Genomic DNA, 16,679 nt, shown 5'->3' with positions numbered 1-16,679 from the left:
AAATGTGATTTTGTTGGTTAAAAATTGTTAAAATACATTAAAAATCTGTTGTTTAAAAGTAACAAGATAAATACTATATTAGAAGTGATTGGTTGTTTAAATATAATTCATTTCTACCTTTAAAAATATAACTTTTGTAACAGAGCAAAGTGCTGTTGAAAGATGTTTAATTTGTTTGACTAATTGTCTTTGTATGATTTGTTCTGAGGTTTTTCACCTAAAGACTAAAGATTCTAAAGATCCTAAAGACAAGAGACACCAAAGGAAACGCTAAAGATGTAAAATCCACCTGCGAATTTAATAAAAAGTTAAAGGACGATTGATTGACTGGTTCTTTAAGTGAAGTCCAGAGGAAACATCCAGTAAAGAGAAGTTCTTTCAAGTTCAGAACATCGCCAAAAATTAAAAGAGATTTGACAACTGGTGTCAAATACAGTTTGTCGTCTTTTCATGGTCATCAGATATGACAACATTGACCAAAGGAGTTTGATCAAAGACAGTTATTGATATCTTTGCTGAAAAAGTAGTCTTCATTTTTCTCTGTTTAGACACGATTAACTTTGAATTCACTGAGTTTTCATGAACATCTACATCATCTACAAATTAAATACAGGAAAATACATGATTTACACCAAAAAATGCAAAATACAGAGGATAATATTATAATAAATGGTACATGCACCATATGGACAAAAGTATTGGGACATACTGAATTCAGGTGTTTCTTTTCTAACAGGTGTCTGGGATGCAAAACAATAATAAGAAATGTCATAATATAGTTTTATTTTGTGATAAATATCATTGCATTACATTGGTTAATTTGGTTCAAATTGTTATCTTTACTTCCAAAATGCCTCAGAGACTTAATTTCTCTTTACAATTTTTTTTTTTTTTTTAAATGTTCCACCACTAAATTTCTAAAATATTTTTCATGCTCTGACTAGAAATAATAATATTCTACCGCAACTAACCATTTATTTTATTCACATCTGACTGAGGATGAAAAATCTCCTCTTAAACTTTAAGGAAATGTTGTTTATAAACTATATGGACAAAAATATTGGGACACATCATGGCTACAGCAAGATGTTCTGAGAATAGAACAGAATAGAATAGAACAGAATAGAATTGAATAGAATTGAATAGAAAAGAAATTAAATAGAATAGAATAGAATAGAATTGAATAGAATACAATACAATACAATTAAACAGAATAGAATAGAATAGAATAGAATAGAATATCTTTGTCACTGTAACAAGTGTATAAGAGATTTAAAAACGCCATTCAATCTGTACATCATATATAAAATTAATATAAAACATACAAATAAAACCAGGTATAAACCATCACTCACACACACACACGTACATTTTGTTATTGTACTGATTCCTTATAAAACATAATGTACATTTTCAATACTGATTACAGTTGGATATAACCGATATATGATATAATATACAATTTGAGATATAAACATCAATATTATAATATATATTGAATAAAACTAACCAATGCAATGGAATTTATCACAATACTATATAAAATATATTATGACATTTGATCCCTGTTAGAAAAAAAAAACACCTGACTTCAATGTGTCCCAATACTTTTGTCCATATAGTCTAACTATTCTTACTAGAGCCACTGGTTGCAGAAAATTGCACACTATATTTAAAAAAAAAAATTACAATATTCCTTTTTCAGTTACTCCTAATCCCAGATTCAGAGAGCTTCACACAGACTGTACAGAGTGATACGAAGTGGGCAGAGTTTGAGCTCCCTTCGCCCCACACACAAGGCGGGAGCAGCAAAGCATTAAGTGTGAACAGTTGAGGAAGTTGGCACAGGTACGCCGTCCTGCCTGCCAAAACCTTTAGCTCTTCTTCCATGTAATGAAATTCACCATTAATCCCTTATTCCAATCTAACTGGCCTCCACTTAAGGTCCTGGCCTTTATTCCGATAGCATCCAAATATACTGTGTGCATACCGTCTGCACAGGTATCCAGCAGCCAAGTGAGCATCCTGAATGGAAATGAGTCCAGTTAAGATGTCTAACACATGCCAGGAATATGCAATGACTCAAACAGCTGTAATATTAGGCCAAGTCAAGGACTCCATTGCGTTTTGGAACAACAAAATGGGAATAAGAATGTTTTAATCCTTTTTTTTTTTACTTCACATATACAAAAATAACATTCCTTCAGCCAAGAAACTGTATGTGATTCTGCAAAATTAGCTTTACACTTCATCTTTTTCACCAGAACGATTCAGATTCCATGTCTCTGGTAGCAAGTTATTTCCCCTTAACCCATAAAGACCCAATGTTACTTTTATGGCAGTTCCCAAATACATTTTTCTGTCTATTTAACCTTTCTTAAGTGCTTTATCTCCATTTATTATAATACTACCCTCTGTATTTTTGTCATTTTTCAGTGAAAATTAGGTATTTTCCTGTATTTAAGCCATAAAGACCCAAACCATCTACTGATATAAACTGTTTAACCCTTTCATGCATGGTTTATGAGAACCTTAATCGAACAAAAAAAAAAAAAAAATCCAAAAAAATGTGATTTCATTTTTTTTTTCATCAACCTATTTTTCATGGAGTTACAAAAATGTCCGCTCAGCTGGACACCATGTGTTTAATTTTAAAGACAAATAAATATGTATTTACTGATATACTGTGTGAAAACTATGAAATAAAAACATTTTAATGCTGCTAATTTGATCTTTTCTCACATTTTAACATAGTCTAATACTAGTTATTACTTACTTCATGGAAATAATATGCAAAAAAAAACCCAACAAAAAAACCCAAAAAACTAAATAACAAAAAAAAAAAAAAAAAAATCCTGTTAATTACAATCTAATAACAATTTGCATTTTTTTTTTGCACTCAAACATGTTACTGCAGATCAGATTTATGAAGAACAGCAAAGTTACAGTAATGGTATGAATCGCAGTGTATGGGATGACGCATAAATGTCCACTGTGTTGGCTGATATGGAATTAAAACAACAAAATCCATGAATATATAAGAGAACAGCTGGAGAATAACTGTCCACTGTAGTGACCGGTATGCATGAAAGGGTTAATACCTGTTGATCCACTAATCCTATCAATACAACTGGTGTAAAATGCAGTTTGTCGTCTTTTCATGGTCATCAGATATGACCCATTTGGATGTGGAAACACTGTGATCTTCTACAACATGTATTTATCATCATTTATTGGAATATATTTTGCATTTTTGTGGTAAAAATCATGTATTGTCTGATATTTAATTTACTTATAATAACCTTTGAATTTACTTTGAGCTTTTCTGAACGTCTATATTATAAGTAAATTAAATATTGAAAAATGCAAGATTTTTACCAGAAAATGCAAAATATATGACAATAAATGATGATAAATACATTGTTTTATATTAACCCATGAAGACCCAAACAACCATCTACTGATCTAAACTGTTTAATACCTGTTGATCCATTAATCCTATCAATACATGTAAATAATTGGTGTAAAACACAGTTTGTCATCTTTTAATGGTCATCAGATATGACCCATTTGGATGTTCAGAGGATCCGTAGTTACCATGGAAATGCTATCATCTTCTACAACATTGATTCACCAGTAAAACCCATGGAGTTGGATCAGTGACAGTGGATGGACACACTTGGTTTTTGTTCAGTTAACGATATATTTTGCAGAAAACTCACTTTTTCTTCAATTTTCTCTGCTTTTGATGGAATAATATGAAAAAATGAATTAAAAAGGAATAAAATGAACAGCAAAATGAACAAAAACAGCCAAAATCATCAATAAAATCAACAAAAATTGACAAATATAATTTGACAAAAATTCTTCAGTTTTCTCTGTTTTGATATAATAACCTTTGAATTTACTCTGAGCTTTTATGATTATCTATATAAGTAAATTAAATCTAGGAAAATCCATGATTTACACCGGAAAAAATGCAAAATATATTGCAATAAATGATGATAAATACATCGTTTCATATTAACCCATAAAGACCCAAACAACTATCTACTGATCTAAACTGTTTAATAACTTCTGATCCAGTAATCCTATCAATTCATGTAAATAATTGGTGTAAAATACAGTTTGTCATCTTTTCATGGTCATCAGATATGACCCATTTGGACGTTCAGAGACTCCATAGTTACCATGGAAACACCGTCATCTTCTACAACATTGATTGACCAGTAAAACTCATAGAGTTTGATCAATGACAGTGGATGGACACACTTGGTTTATGATCAGTTAATATATTTTGCAGAAAAAGTCACTTTTTCTTCAGTTTTCTCTGTTTTTGATGTAACCCTCAACTTTAATCTGAGGTTTAATGAACATCTACATGGTCAGTAAATTAACTCATAAAGAGCCACTGCTACATTTGTGGCAGTTCCCAAATTAATTTTTCTCTCTTTCACCTTTCGTAAGTGATTTATCTCCATTTATTATAATATTATGCTCTGTATTTTGCATTTTTCAATTAAAATCATGTATTTTCCTATATTTAATTTACTGATCATGTAGATGTTCATAAAAGCCCAGATTAAAGTTGAGGGTTATTATATCAAAAACAGAGAAAACTGGAGAAAAAGTGACTTTTTCTGCAAAATCTATCATTAACTGAACATAAACCAAGTGTCTCCATCCACTGTCATTTGTCAGACAACATGGTTTATATTTTTTCTTCAATTTCGTTGAGTTTGTACCTTATTTTGTTCTGGTTGCTTATTGTGTTTGCCAATTTTGTTCATTTTATTGATGTCTTTTGCTGTTTTTGCATTTGATTCCTATTTATTTTACTTCACTTTTCATGTTATTCGGCTGTCATTGATCCAACTCCATGGGTTTTACTGGTGAATCAATGTTGTAGAAGATGACTGTGTTACCACGGTAACTAAACAACCTCTGAACGTCCAAATGGGTCATATCTGATGACCATGAAAAGATGATAAACTGCATTTTACACCAATTATTTACACGTATTGATAGGATTAGTGGATCAGTTGGTTTTAAACAGTTTAAATCAATAGATGGTTTTGGTCGTGAGTGGCTGTTTGGGTTTTTATGGGTTAAGCTTCTAAAAGCAGCACATGCTGTATCAGAAAAGTACTGAATCTCAGTCTCCATCTCCTCCACTGAAGCATAGCCTCTAAAGTAAATCAAAATAATAAAATAAACATCAATAAACATCTACTATAAGTGGGCACAGCACTTTGACGCAGCCATCTCCTTTCATTATTTTTCCTCTCGGCAGATAATTTCTTTTCCCATTTTCCCTTCAGTCTGTCTGTGTCTGTCATCAGTGTTTCTTCAGTTCTTAAAGAATAATTTGACATGATCACAAACAGCTCAGGGCCTACTCGGTTTTTTGTTTTTTTTTCCTTTTGGGATCTGTGAGAGATTGTTTCGCTTGTTGCCAGTAACTGAAAATACATCACCTTGATATAAGGCAATAATAAATTATACAAATTGTGTGGGTTTTTTTTTTTTTTTTTTGTCTTTCACTTGCTTTTCACCAGTGATGCAATGTCTTACAATCACACACTGAACGGCAACAGACACACACGCCATTGTTGATGTATAAAAATCCAGAAAAGGATATTTTTTGATGTTTCAGATCCACATACAGCAAGATTTGACATGAAAAATTTAATAGCAGTAGCTGATCTTGTGTATTTTATTTATTTCGGTGTGATGCAACACTTCATGGTTAATCTGACTCGGTCTGGTTCCCGCTGACAGGAGGAGCTCACCTCTGACCCGCGAGTGTGGTTTAAACAAAAACACACTCAAATATCCACCCACACGCACACATTTAAAGGCATGCGAGCGATATTCTGTTTTTGGCCTTAAGCCTGTCGTCTAATCAAAAAGTGCTAGAAAGCCTCTGCAGCAGCGCCTGCTCACACACACACACACACACACACACGCATACACACACACACACGGTGATGGATATGTGCAAAGACACAGCTTAACAGCATGTAAATATAACACAATAATAACCACGATGAATTAAGTTCCACATAAAACTTGCAATTTGCCTATTCATGTTATTTCCGGTACTGTTTTTTAGATGCGTATCCGGTTTCAGAGGTGGTCTACACATGGACTAAGGGTGCTGCTAAATCCGTGGTGGTGGCAGAAGATGGATCCAGACTCAACCAGTACCATCTGATTGGACAAACAGCCGGCACAGAGGACATACACACAAGCAGAGGTTTGTGCACAGATTTATCATATAATATGGGGACAAAAGTACCGGGACATGTTGAATTCAGGTGTTTTTTTTTTTTCTAACAGGGGTCTGGGATACAAAATAATAATGTTAAATGTCATAATATTGTTTTCTATTGTGATAAATATCATTGCATTACATTGGTTAGTTTGGTTTAAAGTGTTATCTTTGATTTGATTTTTTCTTTTTTTTGTTTGTTTTTTTTCATCCGTGACTATGATTTTAAATGTTTGAACTCTAAATTTTTAAAACATTTTTCATGCTTTGACTGTAAATAAGGAAATATTGATGGTTTTTAAACTATATGGACAAAAATATTAGGACACATCATGGTTACAGTTTGTAAGATGTCCTATTTATGTTGTCATACACTATATAGACTAAAGTATTGGGATCAGGTGGTCTGGGATACAAAACAATAATCACAAATGTCATAATATAGTTTGATATTGTGATAAATATCATTGCATTACATTGGTTAGTTTGGTTTAAAGTGTTGTCTTTGCTTCCAAAATGCCTCAGACGATTTTTACATTGATTTTGTTTTTTTTGTTTGTTTTTTTCATCCGTGACTATGATTTTAAATGTTCGAACTCTAAATTTTGAAAACATTTTTCATGCTTTGACTGTTAATAAGGAAATATTGATGGTTTTTAAACTATGTATATGGACAAAAATATTAGGACACATCATGGTTACAGTTTGTAAGATGTCCTATTCATGCTGTCATACACTATATAGACTAAAGTATTGGGATCAGGTGGTCTGGGATACAAAACAATAATCACAAATGTCATAATATAGTTTTATATTGTGATAAATATTATTAATTTACATCAGTTACTTTGGATTAAATTGTTATCTTTGCTTCCAAAACGCGTCAGAGACAATTTTTACTTCATTTCTTTCAACATTTTTTGTTTTTTATTAATATTTTTTAACCAATGACTATGATTTTAAATGTTCTGGCTCAAAATTTCTAAAATGTTTTTCATGCTCTGGCTGTTAATAATAATTTTCTACCACAACTAACGATCTATTTTATTCACATCTCACTTAGGAAGAAAAATCTCCCATTAAACTTTAAGGAAATATTGGTGTTTATAACTGAAATTAGCATGAACAGGATATTTTAGCTGTTTTAGACTAAGACAAAATACACATTAGCATCCATTGAAATTCCCAACATGTAAGTAAATGCTACATTTTGTTAGCCTCATAGCATAATTGCCTAAGTCATACACTATATAGACAAAAGTATTGGGATCAGGTGTTTCTTTTCTAACAGGGGTCTGGGATACAAAACAATAATGACAAATGCCATACTGTAGTTAAGTGTGGGAATCCATGGGTTCTAGAAGCAGAAGAGTTGATAAAATGGGGAGCTGAGCAAAGCAAATAATAGTATTTTACTGATCTGACCCACTTTAGATCAAACTGGGCTGAACGTGGAACATGAACTAAAATGATTATTATCTTTAGTGTAATTTTTGCATTTCAAAATTTCATCCATTTTGGACGGCCGGTTTTTTATGTTTGACTCCCTTGTGTTATATCTTTTTCACAATATAAATTATTTATATGCAAGGATGAAAACAGATAAGTCATTCTGAACAATTTACAGTGGATAAAAAACAGAAGGAGCGTTGTTTTAGACTGGCTTGTACAAAGCTATTAGTGTAAATTAAAAATACTTCCATCTTCATCCCTTGTTAACCCATAAAGATCCGAACATCCACCGTCTGCCAAAACCATCTACTGATGTAACCGTTTAATACCTGTTGATCCATTAATCCTATCAAGACATGTAAACAATTGTTGTAAAATACAGTTTCTCAGCTTTACATTGTAATAAGACACGACCCATTTGGATGTTCAGAGGCTCCGTCATCTTCTACAACATTGTTTCACCAGTAAAACCCATGGAGTTGGATTAATGACAGTGGATGGAAACACTTGGTTTATGTTCAGTTATTGATAGATTTGACCTAAAAAGTCACTTTTTCTTCAGTTTTCTCTAATTTTAATATATTAACCCTCAACTTTAATCTGATCTTTAATGAACATCTACATGATCAGTAAATTAACCCATAAAGACCCAGTGCTACTTTTGTGGCAGTTCCCAAATTGTTTTTTCTCTCTCTTTAACCTTTCTTAAGTGATTTATCTCCATTTATTATAATATTAACCTCTGTATTTTGTCAATGAAAATAATGTATTTTCCTACATTTAAGTCACTGATCATGTACATGCTCATAAAAGCTCAGATTAAAGTTAAGGGTTATTATATCAGAAACAGAGAAAAGTGAAGGAAAAGTGACTTTTTCTGCAAAATATATCATTAGAAATTCATTTGGGAACTGCCACAAAAGTAGCACTGGGTCTTTATGGGTTAGTTCACTGATCATGTAGATCTTCATTAAAGCTCAGATTAAAGTTGAAGGTTATTATATCAGAAAGAGAGAAAACTGAAGAAAAAGTGACTTTTTAGGTTAATTCTATCATTAACTGAACATAACCAAATGTCTCCATCCACTGTCATTTGTCAAACTACATGGTTTATATTTTTTCTTCAATTTCATTAAGTTTGTAGCTAATTTTGTTCTTGTTGCTTATAATGTTTGTCAATTTTTGTTCATTTTATTGATGACTTTGTCTGTTTTTGTTCATTTTATTCCTTTTTACTTCATTTTTTCATGTTATTCCACTGTCATCGATCCAACTCCAAGGGTTTTACTGGTGAATCATTGTTGTAGAAGATGACTGTGTTTCCGCGGTAACTATAGAGCCTCTGAATGTCCAAATGGGTCATATCTGATGACCATGAAAAGATGGAAACACCATCATCTTCTACAACACTGATTCACCAGTAAAACCCATGGAGTTGGATCAATGACAGTGGATGGAGACAGTTTATTTTCAGTTAATGATAAATTTGACTGAAAAAGTCACTTTTTCTTCAATTTTAATAACCTTCAACTTTAATCTGAGCTTTTATGAACATCTACATGTTCAGTAAATTAACCCATAAAGACCCAGTGCTACTTTTGTGGCAGTTTCCGAATGAATTTGTCTCTCTTTAACCTTTCCTGAGTGATTTATCTCCATTTATTATAATATTATCCTCTGTATTTTGCATTTTTCAATTAAAATCATGTATTTTCCTATATTTAATTTACTAATCATGTAGATGTTCATAAAAGACCAGATTAAAATTGAGGATTATTATATCAAAAACAGAGAAAACTGAAGAAAAAGTGACTTTTTCTGCAAAATATTTCATTAACTGAACATACACCAAGTGTCTCCATCCACTGTCCTTTATCAAACTACATGGTTTATATTTTTTTCTTCAATTTCGTTCAGTTTGTAGCTTATTTTGTTCTTTTTTGCTTATTATGTTTGTCAATTTTGTTTTTGTTTTATGAACATCTACATGATCAGTGAATTAAATGGAGGAAAATACCAGATTTTCACTTAAAAAACCCCAAATACAGAAGATAATATAACAATAACACTGGTCTACAAGGAAAATGCTTCCAGAATAAAAGTAATGAAATTTTACCACATGAGAGTCACTGATAAAGAAAAATCAAGTAAAAAATGCTGGTTTGCTAGACTTTCCAAGATACAGCTCTGGGTCAAAATGTGAAATTCAAGAATTAACGAGAGAATGGGTTTGACTCAAAAGGAATATTTGTCTCAGAGCAACAAGATCTACTTCAAAAAATTGTCTGCACATTAGAATACGTTCACTTTACAGGTTCTATTTAGTGGAAGATTTATAAAACTATTATATAAATGTACATAAACCAATATATATGTGTAATAACAATCATATACCTTGAAAACATCAGCACTTTTGTCATTTATTTTCCAATTAATCTTATTAAAATACGTAACATTTGGCACATTTAATCTCTGAAGCAAATCATTTCTAAAAAATTGTAGACCAGTGTAAATGGGGATAAATCACTTAAATATAAATAAATATAGAGAAAAATTCATTTGGGAACTGACACAAAAGTAACACCGGGTCCTTATGCATTCAATGGCTTGATATTAACCACTTCATTCTAAAACTGTTGCATATAAAGTGTAATATTAAATAATGTGATCCAACTAACTGTAGATTAGAGAAGGTTGCGAGCGGAGATGGGCGTGCGAGCTGGAGAGTAAATGTGGGAAACATTTTCAGGAGATCAGAGTCAATGAGTGGAGGAGAGTAGCCTATCCCTCACACAACCAGCTGTCTACCGGCCTGGACAGCCCTGTCAAACAACACTTATCCCTGCATGAGCCCACACGCGCACATACACACACGGAGCTCCATCGAGACCTGAGACCTAGGGTTAATCCCCCCCCCCGCCCGCCCCCACCCTCCCCACATCCAACCACCCATCAGTCTTTGCATAAGCAGATGACATCACAGATCAGCCGGGGATTGGTCGGTCGGCTGTCGCTGAGTGTTACCGTGTGTTTGTGGATATGTGCTTATTGCAAATATATCCCTATTAAAGTAAAATGAAAAATTCTACAAAATGCAAACATATTAAAGCACTTATTTAGTAACTGAAATAAAAATATAAAGTCGTGTGTTTGCGCGTTTGCATGTTAGGGATCGGACAACCTCGCTGCAGTGTAAGGGTGGGGGCAGGGGGCGTTGAAAGGCATCTGCTTAATACTCTTATGTAAAACGGAACCGTAATACACTTGCCTCCTAGTTTTATAGTAGAATCATTATTAAAAGAGTGGATTTCCCCTTGTTATTTTATACGTGCACCATGACTGACATGACCGTGTCGTTCAACTGAAAGGTTAAAGGGTTCACTAATGGACACTGAACTGACCAGTGACTTTGAACTTGCAAAAAGCGCATCCTATTTTGTTTTGTTTCGTCTTTAAATGAATAAAAGAAAGATTAGAAAGACAGTGTTATGGCCAGTAATGATGAATTATTCAATAAAACTGCATATTGTGATAATTATCAGCACTGGATTCTACATTTTATTTTCGTCTTTTGGATTTACGTTGTCAGCTAAAACACTTTTTGCTGCTTTATGTTTATTTTTATCATTAACTGATCACTATAAACGTGAATGTTTATATATTTCATTCATACTAATTAGAAATATGAAAAAAATGTTCATGTTAAGTATCATGATAAAAAAAACCAAAATATGACAAATTAATATATATTTTAGAGGCTGATTTTTATTTCTGGGTGAGAGCGGGAAAAAAAACAACAACAGATGGTTACTTGTGTTTTGAAGCAGTTATTTATGGTTAGAACATGCCGTATATTTCAGAAATCCAGACATAAAACATTTAAAAAGAATTTCACCTATTAGTAAAAAGCAAAAACAAACTATGAAGCATTTTAGATTTAAAATTAAAATGCAAATTAGCCTGGCAGAAAAATACAAATAGTTATTGCAATGATATTTATCACTATATAAAATTATGGCATTTGTCGTTATGGTTTTGTAGCCCAGCTTCCTGTTAAGAATGAAACAAAGGAATTCCGTTTATCTAGTTTTGTCAAATGCTGTACAGGTATTTGTCATGTTTTCATCACGATCCATCTTCAAACTGAAATGATTTGACAGGTTAAACGCAAGCTGGTCTAAATCAAAAAAGGTGACGCACAAACACTACAGACGACGGATTAGTCAGAAAGAATCATCACAACCATTGCATCATTATTATAGATTGCAGGACTGAACAACATGAACGGCATTTGTTACTTTTTTTCTGGACTTTGATCTTTAGCGTTTTCTAAAATCAAAAGTAGTCTTCCTGTTGTAACAAACTAACAGGAGAAGCATCCCTTCGATATCCTCCATTGCTCCTGCAAGTGTCATCATCATGTTACTAAAGCAGCGTTTCCACTACATGGAACCGGCTCAACTCGACTCGGATACCAGGTACTATTGCTGGAGACCGTTTCTATGACAGGATACTATCGACTTTAGAGTACCTGGACGTCATAGCAATGCGGCGCGTTACTTCCTTGTCGTCTGCTCAGATAGTCGCTGATAAACTCGCTCGTAGCGTAATGTCTTGTCAAGCTCATGCTGAATTTTTACATCTGCCACCAAAGACTGAATCTCCTCGACCGACCACGGTGTAGTTTTTCGGGCTGTCATCATGTGGATTAATGTACCGCTACATTTACCGTCAACTTCCGCATGCATTTTTTGTAAAATGGCGGGTCACACAGACAACTTTCTGACCAATCAGTGGTCTGCAGTGTTTACACGTCACGCTTTAGTGTCTGTTCCCCAGTCCTGGAACCTTGGGGGAGGTAATACCAAAAAACTAGTACCAGGTACCAGATTCCAGGTCCTTTTTTATAATGGAAACGCAAAAAGGCCGAGTTGAGTCGAGCCAAGTCGACCTGATACCACGTAGTGGAAACGCGGCATAAGACGAACAGCGACAGTAGCTGGGTTTCCATTACCCTTAGAAATGCGCAAAATGGAAATCGCACAATAGAAAACTGGTAATGGAAACACAGAAATGTCACAAAAACTGTCAAAGACTGCAAAAAAGTTTTTACGCTCTCATGAGGTAGTTTTTGAGATGTTTCGATATAGAAGTATAGCACAAAAGTGTCATGGAAACTCATTTTGTGCATTTTCACCAATCTGTGCATGGTGGTTTTGCTCAGACCAAACGTCTCCCCTATGACCTTGAACTCAGAACAGGTGGTTCTAGGTTGTATCAGGCATTAGCCACTGGCTTTTGTGTAGGAACTGCTTCCCAAAGGCATAAGTTTGGTGGCACGAGAGGTTCAAGAGCATCAGACGGGACATTTTGGAAATTCTGTTTTCACAACTCGTTGGTGAATTCCTGATGTACAGTTCTCTCCCAGAAATCCATTCTGCGTGGCCACTGCCTTAAATAAGGACTTTACCTTGGGACGATTATACATTCCCTTCTTCTTCTGTCTGTGATAGAAGTAGATGCAACCGACACTACAACGCCAACACCGTGGAGGTTTAGCATGAAACTCAGTGCGTCCATCTTCTTTAAACAAGCGTCTTGCAAGAACTATACAGTATTTTACGAGAATTACAACATATCACGAGCTGGTGTAACCAGTGGTGTCGGACTCTGCGTTGTGTTTTTTTTAAGGACAAGACCCGCATGTATAACTTTGGAGGCAGTCTCCATTTATTGTTTTTCCGTTCCTGACAAAAGTGACATAAAACACAAAAGCCTCCGGTCAGCGAGCCCCGTAAAACATGCCCCTGCACAAACCAAATGATACAGAAATGTGCTTCAGCGCATCATAAGCACACCTCATACAGTTTGAACAAGCCAGTTCATTTGAAAATTAAATTAGCAGAGGCTAAACCAAAAATTTTCTCAGACTGTATGGCTGCTTACCTCTCCCATAAAGATCCAGAACTAAAGGGAAGAGGTAAAGGTGCGAAAACTGTAATTATAGCAGGCAGTGTCACATTATAAATGACTCGTTGGGGAACAGACTCAAATTAAAAGTTCCACATACTGACTTGGAGGCCCATAATGTCAGGTATTAAACAAAAGAAATGAAGATAAAATGAACAGATTTTGTGTAATTATAACAAACAATACACAATATCATCTACACACCCACATTGCTGCGAAATAATGGACCCTGTTACACTGGGACTTTACTAGAATCACGCTTCAGAAGCCAAATACTCTTCAATGGAAACACGAACAAGTAGCAATTGTAGAAACATCGCTTTTATTTTGCGGAAAACTGTAATGGAAACTAGGGCTGCACAATACTGGAAAAAACTGTATTATTAAACGATTTTTTTTTACCCTGCGATATGAAATAGCTGTGTGGTGCTGACATAAACGGTCAAACGAATTAGTTGTGTTTCCACTTGTTGTGGCAACAATTGCAAAGCACTGTCGACACAGAACACATGCTTCAACATCATCCTTCTTGTAGCCGAAATAATTCCAGATAAGCGATGTTGCTTTTCTTTTTCGTTTTCAGTGATTTTCTCTTTTTCGTTACTCATTTTTCTATGTTGTTACCAGCGACTCACTCCATGTGCAGGGGCGTGGCCTGCTTTGGCAAACTGATTAAGAACGATTGTGATTGGTGGATGGCTGTGCGCAGTGTGTGTCAGGTACCCAGGTTGAAATTAGATGAGAACACGTTGAGTTCATTTGCCTCCTACATTGCAGGACCTGTGATGTCACTATTGCGCACACATACATTGCGATGACGATGCTCAAACGATTTGTTGTGCAGCTCTAACGGAAACCCAGTTAATGAGGGGCTTTCTATAACTGTAGATGAAAATACCCAGTACCAACTCTGACACCAGTCGATAGTATACAGCGGAAAAACCTCATAGTTGCACCAAATCACATAACATTATTACATGTAGTTCTACTCAAATATCCCTGCACAAAATTGTACTATATTATATAAAAGTGTCTTACAAGTGTCTTTAACAAACACAAGTAGCATAAATGCACTTGATGGGCAACTAAAACTGGTAATGCATTATTAATACTAAGAATGGAACCGATATGAGACGTGAAATCAATGTAAGAAAATCCAGCCCAAGGGAAAGACTCCCCGCATAAGTAATTAAGTACTTCAAACTCAGTTTTGAATCTTTTTCCACATATAAACAATTAAATAGATCCAACAGGTCTGAAAGTTCACATGACATTCCTTTGTTTGCCACCAAATGCATCAAACCACCATCTGGTGACCAGTCTGTTACAACAAAATGCTAAAAACGATCAGTGAATTCCATTTAGCTGTGGGACTGAAGGCAGAAAAAAATTATCATTCATGCGGCTCAAAGCAAATGTGTCTGGAAAGTGTCCAAGTCAGTGGTGGAGACTGCTGATGAGTTTCAGCTCAGGGGTCACATTCAGTCCAGTAGGTTAATTTACTTTCTGTATGTGTTTGACTCTCTTGTTAATAACTTTGACCAAACAGGTATGACACTTTCAGATACGACTGTGTTGTATATTATCATGTTTTAAATGGATTATTACCACCTTGGAAGCAGTTGACAGGTGCAAATTGATTAGTAGTTTCTGCTCAGGCGTACAGATAAAGCATATCCTGAAGCCATTTTTATAACTTTTATGCTTTCCTGACAGCTCTTTTTTAATATTGTATGGTCCAAAGTGACCTTCTGAAGTTTGCAAGAGAATCTTTCACCATAGAAGTCAACAATGCTCTCAAGATATGTATAAATCAAAGAAAAAAAATGTCTCTGCGCTAGGGAAAGTGAAGGCAACGGCAAGTCATCACCTGGGGATTAGCTTTACTGCCATGCTTGATTAAAAGAAATATGACAGTCGCCTGCTGTTTGATTGGATCTGGACTTGTACAAATTGCAAATGGCCTTTGTTTTGTTGTTAAGGTGAGTGGTAACAATACATCTCCTGTCTGCAGCTGCATGGCCTATTGTTGAGTTTGAGATACAAAGGTTGATAATTACAGTAATAATAACTAACACCCATGACTCTTGACATTGCTGTTCAATTTTATGTTCTGTTCAGTTTTGTTAACTACCGGAACAGGCCTTGACCTTTGGTGATTTCACGTGTAGCAGTGAAGTCTGATGAACGTTAAAAATGATGGATACAACATGAGTGAAAAAAAAAACAAAACACTTGGGTAAATGAGTGACCTTGAGGTATACGGCATATATACAGACATAAAAAGCCATGAACTGCAAGGAAGTAAAATCAATTTAGTGGGCTTCACAGTTTTTGACTTTAATATAGCTAGTAAAGTGGGTTTAACTCTTTAAAACCTGATGTGTCATCGCTGACACACCCTGCGTGTATGCAGTTTGGACGGCTGTAACTCTATCACAGTTTGTGTAATTGGAAAAATTCCAACAGTTTCTGAAACCTGAGATGTTGTGCTTTATAGGTTTTATTGGTTTTGGGTTTATTGGGAAGTTTTAGCAGAATTACAACATGTAGAAAATTGTAAATGATGGCTAGATTTTGAAAGATCTGGGGAAAAAAAGTGCTATCAAAAAATGGCAAACGGACTTACTCAATAAATTTTCTACCCTTTTTATAGTCAAAATCAGAAAAAAGAAAGTTTAGATGGACCATTTTAGGCTTAAAGTTTAAAGGGTTAATATGCCCATGCTTTGATAATTCAACATTTTTGAGTTTTCCTGCTATTTTATTGGAAATATTAACTTCAGATTTACCATGAGTCATCACTGAGTACATTTTCATGCACATTATGTAAACAGTATATTCCACTCGGATACTCCAAATCAGGTCTTTATTTCTGAATGGAGCATTTTCCGATTCAGACACGTGGGATATGTTGATAGGATCTGGATTTATGAGGATTGTCTGAACATGTATAGGGTGCATTGGGAAAATTAATATAATT

At 34.4% G+C, this 16,679-nt stretch overlaps 2 protein-coding genes across 3 annotated transcripts in view; one reads left to right on the top strand and one right to left on the bottom strand.

Moving 5' to 3' along the window:
- The window catches only part of LOC115434644 (gamma-aminobutyric acid receptor subunit alpha-5-like), a 69,730-nt gene that overhangs the window by 43,991 nt on the left and 9,060 nt on the right, over positions 1-16,679 (top strand). Inside the window, exon 7 of the mRNA XM_030156691.1 lies at positions 6,116-6,259. Within this exon, the coding sequence (XP_030012551.1) occupies positions 6,116-6,259 (144 nt within the window). The remainder of the gene's footprint in view (positions 1-6,115; positions 6,260-16,679) is intronic.
- Positions 1-16,679, bottom strand: part of LOC115434573 (gamma-aminobutyric acid receptor subunit beta-3-like) — a 158,595-nt gene that overhangs the window by 140,421 nt on the left and 1,495 nt on the right. The window lies entirely within an intron of this gene.

Source organism: Sphaeramia orbicularis, chromosome 2 (assembly GCF_902148855.1).
Source record: "Sphaeramia orbicularis chromosome 2, fSphaOr1.1, whole genome shotgun sequence".
Taxonomy (NCBI): Eukaryota; Metazoa; Chordata; class Actinopteri; order Kurtiformes; family Apogonidae; genus Sphaeramia; species Sphaeramia orbicularis.
This window is presented reverse-complemented; position numbering and strand designations above follow the sequence as displayed.